Source organism: Caretta caretta, chromosome 2 (assembly GCF_965140235.1).
Source record: "Caretta caretta isolate rCarCar2 chromosome 2, rCarCar1.hap1, whole genome shotgun sequence".
Taxonomy (NCBI): Eukaryota; Metazoa; Chordata; order Testudines; family Cheloniidae; genus Caretta; species Caretta caretta.
The window spans coordinates 247,544,979-247,558,387 of NC_134207.1; the positions used below are offsets into that span (position 1 = coordinate 247,544,979).

Below are 13,409 nucleotides of genomic sequence, written 5' to 3' on the forward strand. Positions count from 1 at the left end.
CACATAAAAGTTTTCTAGTACATAAAAGGTTGTTACAAGGAGGAGGGAGAAAAATTGTTCTCTTTAACCTCTGAGGATAGGACAATGAACAACAGGCTTAAATTGCAGTAACAGCAGTTTAGATTGGACATTCGGAAACAATTCTTAATTGTCAGGGTGGAATAAATTGCCTAGGGAAGTTGTGGAATCTTTGTCACTGGAGATTTTTAAGGACAAGTTAGACACCTGTCAGGGATTATCTAGATCAGGGGTTGGCAACTTATGGCACACATGCCAGTTTTTAAATGGCATGCTACTGTCTGCCAGACCCCGGCAGACAGCAGCATGCCATTAAAATTCCTGCCTGGCCTGCTCTTTTCCGCCCCCCGCCCACCACTCTCTCCTTGCAGGGCAGGCAAGCTCCCCCCACACCTCTTTTCCCAGTGTGCTGGATTCCTGCACCTCCTTCTCTCCCTCCCTGCGGCCCATCAGCTGATGGCCCTTGCTACCTAGGGGGAGAGGGAAAAGCGGAACCGAAGCACACACTCTGCTCCGGGGACCTTGTGGAGGGGGGTGGAATCGGGGATATTCCCTCCAGCCCCCTGCCACGAGCCGCTCGGGGCAGGGGGCTGGGAGCACCCCCACGACCCCAGCCCACACCCCAGCCCTCTGCCCTGATTCCTGCATCCCCTCACAGACACCCCAGCCCCCTGCCCTGAACCTCCACACCCCCCAGCCCTGACCCCTGCACCCCCCTCACACACCCCCAGCCCTCTGCCCTGACTTCTGAACCCTCCTCTCACACGCCCAGCCCTCTGCCCTCACCCCTGCACCCCCATACATCCCAGCTCCATGCCCTGACCCCTGCACCCCCCCACAGCCCCAGCCCTGACTTCGGCACCCCCCACACATACCCAGCCCCCTGTCCTAAGCACCAAACGGGAGCTCCTGCACACACACACCCCACATTCCTACCTGTACCCCTCACACCAAATGGGAGCTGCCCAGGTAAGCGCTCCACACCCAAACCTCCTGCCCCAACCCTGAGCCCCCTCCCTCATTCTAGCTCCTGGCCAGACTGGCACCCCAATCTGTTCCTTCACCCCCAGCCCTGGTCTCAGCACACTCCCACCCTCATCTCAGTGCAGAGAGAGGAACAAAATGGCTAGAACCAGGGAGAAGGTAGGTACCTACTCTACGTGGACAGGGCCAGGACCCCCGACCGGCAGCGGATCCAGCGGGGCCAGCAGCCGGGACTCTGGCTGACAGGAGCCGGCAGACGGAACCCCAGACCGGCAGGGGATTGAGCGGCAGCGGGCTGAGCCACTCAGCCCACTGCTGGTCTAGGGTCCCAGCCGCTGGCCCCGCTCAGCCTCCTGCCGGTCTGGCTGCCCAGCCCCCTGCTAGCCGGGGTCCCTGCCGCAGGCCCCGCTCAGCCTGCTGCCGGCCTAGGTGAACAGAACCCCAGGCCAGCAACGGGCTGAGCGGTCGGCAGTGTAAGATCAGCATTTTAATTTAATTTTAAATGAAGCTTCTTAAACATTTTGAAAACCTTGTTTACATACGACAATAGTTTAGTTATACAATATGAAGACTTATAGAGCGAGACCTTCTAAAAAACATTAAAATGTATTATTGGCACGCGAAACCTTAAATTAAAGAGAATAAATGAAGACTCGACACACCACTTCTAAAAGGTTGCCGACCCCTGATCTAGAAAATACTTAGTCCTGCCTTGAGTGCAGGGGATTGGACTAGACCTCTCGAGGTCCCTTCCAGTCCTACAATTCTATGATTCTAAAATTATTAGCCACATAAACCTACGTAGACTAGTTTATACATAAAGATAAAAGTTTCTCACTGTGACTACAATTAAATAAGCCACCTAGTGGATACAGCAGAAATATTTAATGTTGAATGACATGAGCAAGTAATACAAGTAACCTCGGGATTCCTTATGACTGGCAGATGGACCTTTTTCTACTTTAGTGAAAATTTCTTAAGATACACATACATTTGCAGGACCATAGAAGTCTTCACACTCAGTGTTGAATAATGTAAGGTAATGAAGAACTCTTTATACTAGAGTTATTGTATTAAATTCATTTTTACGTTTGAACAAGGAATGTACACTAGATTTCATGCTAGCTTTTTCATCTTCCTCTTTGGCCTCAGTAAAGAATTAGTTGTTTGCTGAAGGACTTCAAACAAACAACTTCCTACAAAGTTACTAATAAGTGCTGGTGAAACATTATGTTAAATAGAACATAATCTTGCAATAGCAGAGGCCAATATTAGGCCTACCAAAGTAGAATGCCAATAAATCCTTTAGACTATATTCCAACAGCTGAGGGTCAAACATATTTGTTCACTACACATTTCTAATAATTTTTTTTGTATCTGTATATTGCCCTTCTGAAATGCTTCACAAAAAAACTGTCACTTAGAGTAACTACTCTATTTAGTAAAAAGTTGTTTAATTTTTTAGAATGCCTGTAATTTAAAAATATTATGGACATTTTTTGAACGAGTTCTTGGGGTTTTTGTAATACATTTACAAAGCTAGCCCTGAAATTGTTTATAATTATTAATTCACAGAATCAATTCCACATTGCAATGATTATTGCTGTTCTACTTTACATCTTATGTATTCCATTTTAATTGCTCACAGAGTATGAATTAAGAGAGTCATACATGTCAATGAGAATTGTATTAACATGATCATTTAGGACCTTCATCGTGTTTAAGTGTTCTGCATATAAACTAAATAAATTTTAATTTTTTGTTTTAATAAAATTGACTAGAACCTTTATAACTTTCACATTTAATTACTTAGTAACTCAAAAATGAACATCTGTAAACAAATGAAGTGGTTGAAACTTTCAACATGATTTTTATAAAAGCTACCATATCCCTGGCAGCTTGAGATATTCAAAAGCCCAGGTAGTAACAAAGCATGTTTTAATTACAATATTATTCATTTTTATATGTTTTCAAAAGAATCAAATACATTTAAGAGTATACGCAGGACAGGCATCACCTCCCATTATCAGGTTTGCCAGATGCTTCCCATCATATGACTCTGTTTTTGACTGCTTATAACTTTGAAAAACTAACTGTTCAGACTAAAATTTTCATGCCAGGTGTCTGCCTCCAAGTGAGTATTATTAGATAATTTCAGCCAAAACAATTCTGCAATTTCCAAGAATAAGGCTAGGAAAAAAAGATACATTTTGCCCACATTAAAAAAATCTGTCAACTTCCTTTGAGAAAAGCTAGCACTCTCCGCTTTGGTGCAAGGACTTGAAATTTGAAAACAGGGATGCCGTTATGCCAAGGATGTGCCGTTTGCTATTCCAGTGAAAATCCACCTGTGCAACCTTTATTTGTCTGCCTTGTGCATGTGCATTATGATAAGATGTGATTATGTAATTAAAGACTTCTTTTTTCCCCATACGATCTCTTTCATTCAGTGCACAGGACAGACCTTTTTTGGTAATGAATCAGCATTGTGCAGCACTGTACGCTATTTTCTGTTGGACCTGTAAAATGGAGATAATATCTCCTCATCTCAATGGGGGATTGTAAAACTAAGTTCATGCTTGTGGAACACTCAGATATTATAAATTAAAGGTTGCACAGGCCATCTTGATTCTAGCATATTCTACATTTGGAGTGTATGACTTGGCAATCTTAATAGTGTTCTTTTAACAGTTTTTGTCTGTATAATGTATTTTATTCTCAACATTGATAGAAGTATTTTACAGGTTAGCTTTAAAGAGGAGCATTGTCAGAAAACATTTTTGTAAGACAAAGATTAGGGAAGCTTTACAATGGAATTTTCTAATAGAGTTGGGAACATTTATAATGGAAGGCATTATAGAAAGATTAACATGTATGTATGTGTATATGTATACATACATACACATACATATATATGTGCACCCAAACCCCACTCCAAGCACCTTGTATGCTCTTACCTGATCCAACATGCCCTACATATTTGACAAGGCACTTTCCTGTTTCTATACTCCACAGCAAGGCAGTATGGTCTACAAAGGTTAAAGCAGAAGCATTTGTAAGCATTGCAAGTATATGCAAAATTTTATTTTTCAACTACTATTATACAAGCCTTACAGTGAAAAGCATAATTGCTAGCAGGACAAATGAAATAAGCTTCAATTGACTAAGTACTTAAAGGAAAGCTGCATTGTATTTTCAAAGTTTCCATTCACTGCAACTTGAAAAAAATGGTTAGTGTCAATTATAAAATTTAACAGGAAGCTGCTACTTTAAATCAAGTTAGTTTGAGATGAGTTTTGACAGGCATGTTCTACTTCTAGAAGTTGTATTCTATTACTTAGAAAAAGATGAATGGAACTATGTACCCATCAATTTTAGGCTGTTTTTATGCCTAAAACATTAAAAACAACTGAAATGATGGGGGGGAAAAAAGTCAACTTAAACGGAACCCACAAGAGAGTATTTGCTTCATTCACTCAAGAAGGCCTTTCAACAGATAGGAGTCCTCAGATTGCAAGTAAAGAGCATCCAACATGATCTGTTGCAGAGATGCAACAAAAGGAGAAAAGATGTTTCTAAGTTCAATCAGGACCTAAAACATACAGGGCTTTGTAAATTAAAACAACTCATTTGTACCGAGAAGCAATAGCCAGTTCAGTCTGTGGTGCACATATGGTAAGTGCTCCATACACTGAACACCACTAAGCATCTCCACATGCTGATCTACTCTCCAAGGTAACGCCAATTAGAATATATCCAACCTAGAGGTAACAAAGCTTTACTTTCTCAGTGTCCGTCCAAGATAGGGGCTGATATAGAGGTAATGCTGCTGTTGCCAAAAAATATTTAAGTGTGAACTGACGGCTGTAGTATCTGCCTCGCAACTGAGGGACAATATACATTAATAAGGTCCTCAATCTGTGATCCTTACAGATCTTCAGCTGCTTCTAGATGCTTAGGTAGCATCAAAAACCTGGATTACTTTCAACTGTATGCCTCAGACACCATACAATTAAATGTATGGAAGCAATCACTACTGCACCTCTGGATCCCACAGAAACAAAGAAGAGAAGTGTCATTAATGATATTAATGACACTGCTTCCCAAAGGGCTCATTAACCACACACAAAACCAGACACGACCTATTGTTAACTGTGTACATATAGCCTATCTCCCCCAATTGTATTATCCCATATGAGTACCCTCCAAGTTAACAACCACCCAAAATTACCTTATGGGACTTTTGAGAAAAGAAGGGAAAAAAGGAGCTCCCTAAATGATACTACATCCATTCCTTTTAGCACACTGAATTGCCATTAAATTGTAAGTGGATCACCGCTAACTCAGGACTGAAGGTTAACACGCAACTAGGATACTTGAACTTTCCCACATATATCCAGGCTAAACAGAATTTCAGATAAATTCATTTCATTTTGTTTAGAGAGTTTAAGCTCCTTAATATAAATCTATCATCAGGATAAATATATAAACTATTTGAAAGGACAGTTAGCCAAACAAATGCAATTAAATCAAGATCTAAAATAAAAGACCCATGAAGACATTCTCATATATAGAACGCAACTAAGCTTTCACTTATGCTTTAAATCTAAACACAAACATGTGAGAGATACTGGAGTTAAAACAAAACATTACCAGCAGATGCCGTCCCCAACACCACTGGCTGAGTTTTCGTGACACTGACATCCCAAATACCATCCCTGTGGCCAACATACTCCTTCACCAGTTGACAGATTGCCCTCGATGTTGTAGTTTTGAAACTGGATACAATCTATAATAGCAGAAAGAACAATTTATTTTTCCTATCAATCGGCAGATAATTGTTAATCACCCCCAAAAAGGCACTATGCACAGCCTTTGTTAACATAAATAGATAACATTTTTCTCATAGTTCATTATTTATCAAGAGTTTCTTGACCTTTAACTGCAGGAAAATAAGTCTTTTGATGCATATGCTCTCAATGTTTTCTTATGAAGACAATGGGACACATTTTGTCCTGGGTTAGAATAATGCAATACAAATGAGATGGCACAGATACCACAGAACAGAATTTGGCCCAATGTCTACGTTTTCCATTCAGTTTGGTAGGAGGTCCTTGGTTATAAGAATTTCCCTTCCCCTCCCCACAAATGGGTATGTGCCTGAGGGTAGCTTGTATTTTGCTGTCTGATGTGAACTGTATTGTATTATATAAGTCTGGGAAAATTTGTTTTCCATACAACATGTAGAGCTGCCAAAAATGCGTAAAAAAAAATTCCAAAAATGTTAAGCCACTTTTCTTCAAAATTGCAAAACAATTCAATTAGTTTTAAGTCTTTAACATTTTGCAGTATATAAGAATTAACCAGGAAGCATATGCAGGCAGTTCAATTTGCATGATAATGAAGCATTCTTTCACAAAAGTGCCAAAAAATCAGAGGCTAACAAAGTTATATCTGAGCCACTTGCTGGTCACATTCCCTTAGATTCAGTGCTGTTAAGAAGAACATTTTATTAAATCAAAATTAGTATTTAGATAAGTATTAACAGAACAAGAAAGCAGATAACAGAACCAAGAGAAAAAATACCCATCTTACAGGAAAATAAATGATTATATTAGTGCAGGAACGCTGAACACAGTGGTGACCCATCCATATTAGGGTATCTGAATCGGATAAATTCCAGATCAAAGGGAAGTGGAAGCAAGATAAAAATAAAATTTGCCTTGCCGGAGCATGACAGAGACATGCTGAAACTAAGCATGTACAAACAGAAAATCCCCCAACATAAAGGGGATAAAAAACAAGCTTCGCTCATTTATGATGTAGGCACTACTCCTTCATTTTCACAAACTTTGGAGCTCATTTAACAAGTATATTATGAGGAAGATGGCACCCCAAAGTTGGGTACAAATTCTGTAAATAATATATCCTGAAAAAATTCTTAAAATTATAATTATGAACAGATATTTTAAGTTATGTAGTCAGACACTGGTTAATTGAAACCCTAAAATGTCTGGAATTAAAAGCAAATAGGATCTTAAATAATTCTACATTTCAGCTACAAAGAATTTCCTCTATCAGAGGTTTTACTCTGGAAAAATATTATTACTAAGAATGAAGTCCTATTAATCTGTAATGACTGAACTAGACCAAGACATGGAATTCAAATATCATGTGATAAAACAAAGTGAAACTGTTCCAGGAAAGAGACTTCATAAAAACAGAAGAAGCCTGGAAGAATATTGAGAATTAAAATATTCCCAAGGTTTTTTTGCATGTTGTCTTCTAATGATGAAATCCTCTATAAAGTCAAAATTTAATAGTTAATAAACAGAACAGCTTCAAATCAACAGAAGCAACAATCACTTAAGGATGCATTTAAAAGGAAACAGGTTAATCCTCACAAAACGAGGTAGAGATTAGTAGTTTAACCATACTGCAGAATTAATCAAAAAACCTTCAAGACAACCTTAAAATGCAGCTTTCAGATTTAATATACTCCTTAAAACAAAATGGAGCCATGTATGCAAAGCAGAATAGTAGAAGGAAGTTACAGAAAAAGGACTAACATACCTCTCAACTGTTTATTATTTCAAAGTTACATATATACACACCTTTCGGCTCTTGAGCCCACACTGCCCCCTTGAAGATGCCATTACAAAGTAACCTAGGCAAAGTTATTTTATCTTCAGTTTTTGAAAATGATTCTGTCAGTTTAAGTTCTTATGCATTTTCTTCCCATTGTCATTAAAGTCTCTCTGGAAAAGAGCTTCAACAAGGCAGGCTTGTCAAGCCATGTACTTAGACACATCATAGTTTGAGCATCTGGCATTTGCCTTCATTTTTAAAGCCCTTTTTAGTAGTCATTGCTATATTCTTCTGTTAGAAAAAGCCTTAAATTACTTACTCTTCAAGAGTAAGAATTATGTAAAAAATGGTGCCCACAGAGAAGAGCTAATTATTTACCTTGTAATACTGCTTCTCTGAAAACCATTTGGCAGAAATTCACCGATCCACTTCCCACAGATTTGATGGGTTTGTTTCAGGTGGTGTTTATGTTTGAATTCTAAGTTTGTGATTCTGAGCCATGATTTTTTCTATGCAGGAGTTCTTTGGGGATTGTCTTAGTTTTCTGGAAGGAGCCTTCCCAGCACCGCACCACCACCAATTAAGAATTGACTGTAATTTTCAAACACAGTAGCTGACTCTCCTCAGTTGGGTGTGTGGCCAATACTGATAGTTGACTTGCACCCAAGACCACTATTACTGACTTAGTGATAAACTTTTAAAGCCTGGGCAGTTTTTACTGTGCCACATTTGGGAGCTAAAACTCAGGAATAAGAATTCTGAAACAAATATCTTTACAGGAGAGATAACAAATGAAATCTGTTTTCCTTTGCTTTCTCCCACTTCAAACACAGGTGATTTTATTTACTGGAATATTTTACTACTACTTCCACCTCCATGAACTACGGTGCAAAGAGGAAGCAAAAAAGTTATTCAAATACCACTGAATCGATTAAAAACCCCTTTCACGAGAGAAAACTTTCAAATATACCTTACGTGGATATTAATTTAAGATTTACCTATTAAAAATATGCCCTGTCACTTGCTATTTAAGATACTTTAGATAAAGTCTTCTTTCATAAAACTGCTCACTTTCACCTTCTTGATCTTGTATTGACGTCTTAATATCAAGCCAGTTACAAGTTATTTCCATTTCGAAAGGCGGATGTCAAAATGGCACTTAACTACACTACAGCATCAGTAGAAAGAAGAATGAAGAACCTGATCAGTCAAGCCCAATACAGCAGTCTGACACTTAAAGTGGAAAATTGAGGCTCCATTCCCTCTGACTTAGCCATGCAGTTGCTATCCTACAGCTCTTTGGCAGATTCCCCTAAGGAGTTTGAGTGCAAGAGAATTTTATTTAACTTTAATTTTTTTTATTTTTTACAGATATTATTCTGTATATCTTTCCTGAACTTCTGTCTCTAAGTGCATTGTAGTTTCTTTGTTTTACAGAAGCCAAAGAGTGACTACATTCCCACTCAGAAAAGTGACTGTTCAAAATGAGCACACTCCCACAAACTGCAGAGGTTAAACTCAGCAGAACACAGTGGGAAGAGATGCTACCTCCAGTGCAGCCTTTTTTACTCTTCTGATTCATTGTTTTGTATATACAAGCAAGAGCAGTAAATGAGTAACAATGAAGAGTGCGAAGTCTTCTGACATGGCACAGTTGACAGATATGATACCCATGAAAAATTATGAGATTCTGCATGTTCCACCATTCGCCACTACTTAGCTGTACATGCATATTGGCACACTGGGAAGCAAAGCAGTTACCCATGAGTCTCCACCCCATATTTCCCAGCTTCCCACGTAGAAGTTGCGAGGTCCACCTGCTTTGCCTGGGAAAGAATTTGAGTGCTACATTGCAAGCAATTAAGAGAAGATAAGTATTCAACACCTGCTTTACAAACAGTAATTTCTGCATATTCATCGAAATGAAAAGTACTATTCTGTGACTACAAAATAGCTGTACAATTAATCCTATGTTGCCCATATTTTAACTAGCCTCGTTAATGAATTTGCAACTTATGCATTACAAAAAATGGGGGTATATGCTCATCACATTAGTACATGCAGACTGGTCCACAACAATAGGAACTTTATAAAAGTCTTCAGGGAGTAAGGGAATAAACTTGTTAGACTGGAATAAATAATAAAAAAAAATTACCTCATTCTTATCCTTTTGTTTCCCCGTATATGAATTTTGTCTAAAGAAATCCATGCACATTAAATACAGACTTTAAAGCCAGGCCAGTGCATCTCCTTACTTTTTATTTATCTAGATTATATACAAAATATTAACTTTGAATCACCCAAAAATTAAGCACTGTGTTAATTTTTAGCATTTACTTTCTTATACTAATGTTTTCCCAGCTTGTTGGCAGGCCTTTGAGATTGTCAGACTAATTCTAAGGCGTAAAAGGGATCAGAGAAGAGAGTGGGGCCTGAAAAAGGTGCATAAGGTTAGGTCTGCTTCACCATACTGTATCCATGTTCCCACACTTCCAAGTAGAGCAGTAAATGGCTCCTGTAAAAATCTCCGACAATGCCTCTATACTCCCACAGCAGCACATAATGGAGCTAACCATGGGAACAGTTCAAGTATTTAATCTACAAGGTCGGGCACCATTTTTCATTGCAAACACCTCTACTGCTCTTCCCCATGAAGCGACCAATGAATGACCCTCACGCCAAGCAAAAAAGAGCAGTGTGTAGACATCTAGTGGTTTGGGAATGGGAGGGAGAAAAAGACGGGTAGATAAAAAAAAAGTACAGGAATACAGAAAAATAAGACCAAAAATGGAGAGAAATGTCAACATGGGGACATAAATGGTAAGACTGTGGCAACTGTGAACAGACACAGTGCAAGAAGGGGTGCCTATCTGCCTATTGGAAAGGAGCATGATAGAGAGGTTGGGAACTTGAAGATCAAGAATAGACAACCTGTGATAGGACAAAGCTCAAAACCACACTACATAGACAATCAACCAGTTTAAATCAATTCAGCTGCAAGGCCTTCTAAGGATAGTTTTAGAGGTCATTCTCAAAGAAGTCCTTAGTCAAAACTTAACAGTTAATTTTGTATTTTCAACATGAAAATAACTCTTTTGTAGTTTACACTACCATAAAATCCCATACTCCAATTTCTATTAGCGTTCTTAATCATATTTTCCAGAAGCTTAGTATATCACTTCTGAAGTGAGGGATAATTGCTGAATCCAAGATAGATACTATTTACTAGGCATGTTTATTTACAAATGAAATTATACCACTTAACATACAATACATTATCACGTAGAAACAGCCACGTTAGTCTCATGAACGTTAAGGAGAGGTTTAGTTTGTCTCATACCTTGCTGGTAGATGCCTTGTAAGTGGTCTTCAATTTCTGTGAAAGCTGACTGGTACTATGACTGGCTGTTGAGACAAATAAGTTCAAAGGAAAATATTTCGGGTAATAAGTTTGTTAACTTATTTGTGCAATGGTATCAATTCCCTTTAACTAAATTGTAAATTTTGTTAAGCTAAGTAGGAAAAGCAAGCTACAGAAAACCTAATATTTGTTAATATTTATCTTACCTTTTGTTTTCAGTTGTCCTTTGCTCAGTTCAGCTCCGTCAATTGTCTGTCCTTCAACTGCTAAGCGCTCATTAAGTGTATCGATCTCTCGACGTACTAACAGTAGCAAAAAAAGTGAATATAAATAAGCAATTAAAAGCACATCATTAAAATACTGTACTCTAAGGAATTTCGTGGTATTAAGTCACCTATTTTATGTTATGAGTCACAAGAATAGTTTATTATATTCTTATAAAAGCAGTCTGCATGTTCTAAACAAAGAAAAAATGTCATGCTGAATTTCCCAACCAAAGATAAACCTTGACCCAGGTTCCAAGGAAACTTTGCCAAATAGTCTTATCACTTCTCACTACAGTTTGCTAGCTGATGTGACCGAACACTAACAGGACAATACCTGTAATGTGTGTAGAACTCATGCATCAAAAACTCCACTCAAAAAATGGAAATTTGGGAAGTGAATGTAAGTCTGTGGCCTCATAGCAGTTATTTCATCCACAATTAGCAAGTCATTTCCAGGTTCTATTAAGTTATAAAGCAGAGTTTTTCCTTCTGTATGCTATTGATTTGAAGCTAGTGCATTGCTGAAAATCAAAAAGATACTGTAGGACAACAGCATATTGAAGCTAATAAGATTAAACAAGAACACTCATTACTCCCGGGGGAACTATGCGCTACTGTGCATTCGCATAATTAATGAGCCACGCATATTTTAAATTTTTTGCGCAAAAAAAAGCTTCTGCCAAAAAGTTACTGCAGTTCCACCTTTTGCCCACCATAGGGCGCTGTGGAACTAGAACACAGCAGCTCCCAGCCTGCCAAGAAAGAGAAAGAGCCTGCAGAGACTTCTTCACAGGTCAGGAGACAGGGGCTACGGAGAGACAGACAGCGTGGGGGTGCTGGGGGGGGGGGGTCAGAGAGAGGCTCATAAGGGCTAATGCGGGATGACAGACTGGGGCAGGGGCTGAATGGGAGTGGAGGTGCAGGTCCACATAGGGACGGGGAGGTGGTTCAGGGATACATAGGGACGGGGGGAGTGCCTGGGTGGGGGCACAGAGCCACATGGAGATGGGGTGTCTGACTGTGGGTGGAGAGACATGTGGACAGGGGGTGCAAGGACACATGGGAAAGGCTGGGGTCAGCCAGAAGCTCCCTAACAATCCCTCCCAGCCCCCACAAAAAACCTGTTCCATACTTTTCCCACCCATACCAAACACTCCAAGTTCACACCCAGGCTCCTTCCCAGCAATTTACTTCTCTCTCCCTCAGCACTTCTGTTACCCCTGACTCCCCCCAGCCTTTGCTCTGTTTCTGTGGAGTGCAGGAAAAACTGTTCTGTATAACAGTTTAAAATGAATTATTACTCAAGAGTTCTGTGTTAATATGCCTAGTAAGGAATCTATTTGTCAAAAAACATTCCCTGACCCTTTGTTAGCCCTTTAGTTACAGACATACTCGCTGACAGGTATTTTGAAATAAATGACCAAAATAATTGAAACTGGTGTGATTGTATTGTGTTATTTTGACAAATAAAATATGCAGAATTTTAAAATATTGTGCACAGAATTTTTAATTTTTTGGCACCGAGTTCTCCCAGGAGTAACTCATTTTATTCCTAGAAGTATCTTAATTAAGATTAACTTATTTTTAAAAGAAAAATTCGATGTTTGTACTATACATTTAATGTGTTTCATTCAAGTGTTCCATAAACATTTACTGTAATACAGAAGTAGTTTTTGCATGTAAGCATAAAAAACTATGTTCACAACATGAATGAGAATCTCAACAGCACCTCCGATACGGTGTACATACAGTATTGCACAATTTACTTTTACCATTACTTCTCTAAACCACCCATACTAACCATTTGTACTATACAATTTTTTATAAGCAGGGCTGATAGCACCACTAACTAAGGTTACCCAATACTTCCTATGATAAAACACACAGTTTTCAATGTTTTATACCTTTGCCAAACTTAATTGCTTGGCTGAAGTTTTCCATGCCTGGTGTCTGCCTCAGGCTAAAGTTTATTAGAAAATTTCAGCCAAAATGGTTCAGCCACTTCAGAGAACAAGGCCAGGGAAAAATATGTTTTGCACAAGTTCAATTATGAGAACTTTTTCTTCTAAAAGCTCTTACCCCTGTATTTTAGAGCAGTGACTTGAAATTTGGCAGAGTGGCCTTTGTGCCAGGGATGTACAGTTTGCTGTTTCTGTGAAAATCCATCAACATCTGGCCAAATTACAGGCATT

The 13,409-nt window shown here is 39.0% G+C and overlaps 1 protein-coding gene across 2 annotated transcripts in view; it reads right to left on the reverse strand.

Annotated features, from left to right (window-relative positions):
• WDR37 (WD repeat domain 37) overlaps positions 1–13,409 on the reverse strand; it is a 66,003-nt gene that overhangs the window by 32,322 nt on the left and 20,272 nt on the right. For both annotated transcript variants that reach the window (XM_048837670.2, XM_048837671.2), the window contains 4 exons: positions 11,158–11,253; positions 10,931–10,995; positions 5,656–5,791; positions 3,960–4,031 (listed from right to left, as the gene is read on the reverse strand). In XM_048837670.2, coding sequence (XP_048693627.1) covers positions 3,960–4,031; positions 5,656–5,791; positions 10,931–10,995; positions 11,158–11,253 — 369 coding nt within the window. The remainder of the gene's footprint in view (positions 1–3,959; positions 4,032–5,655; positions 5,792–10,930; positions 10,996–11,157; positions 11,254–13,409) is intronic.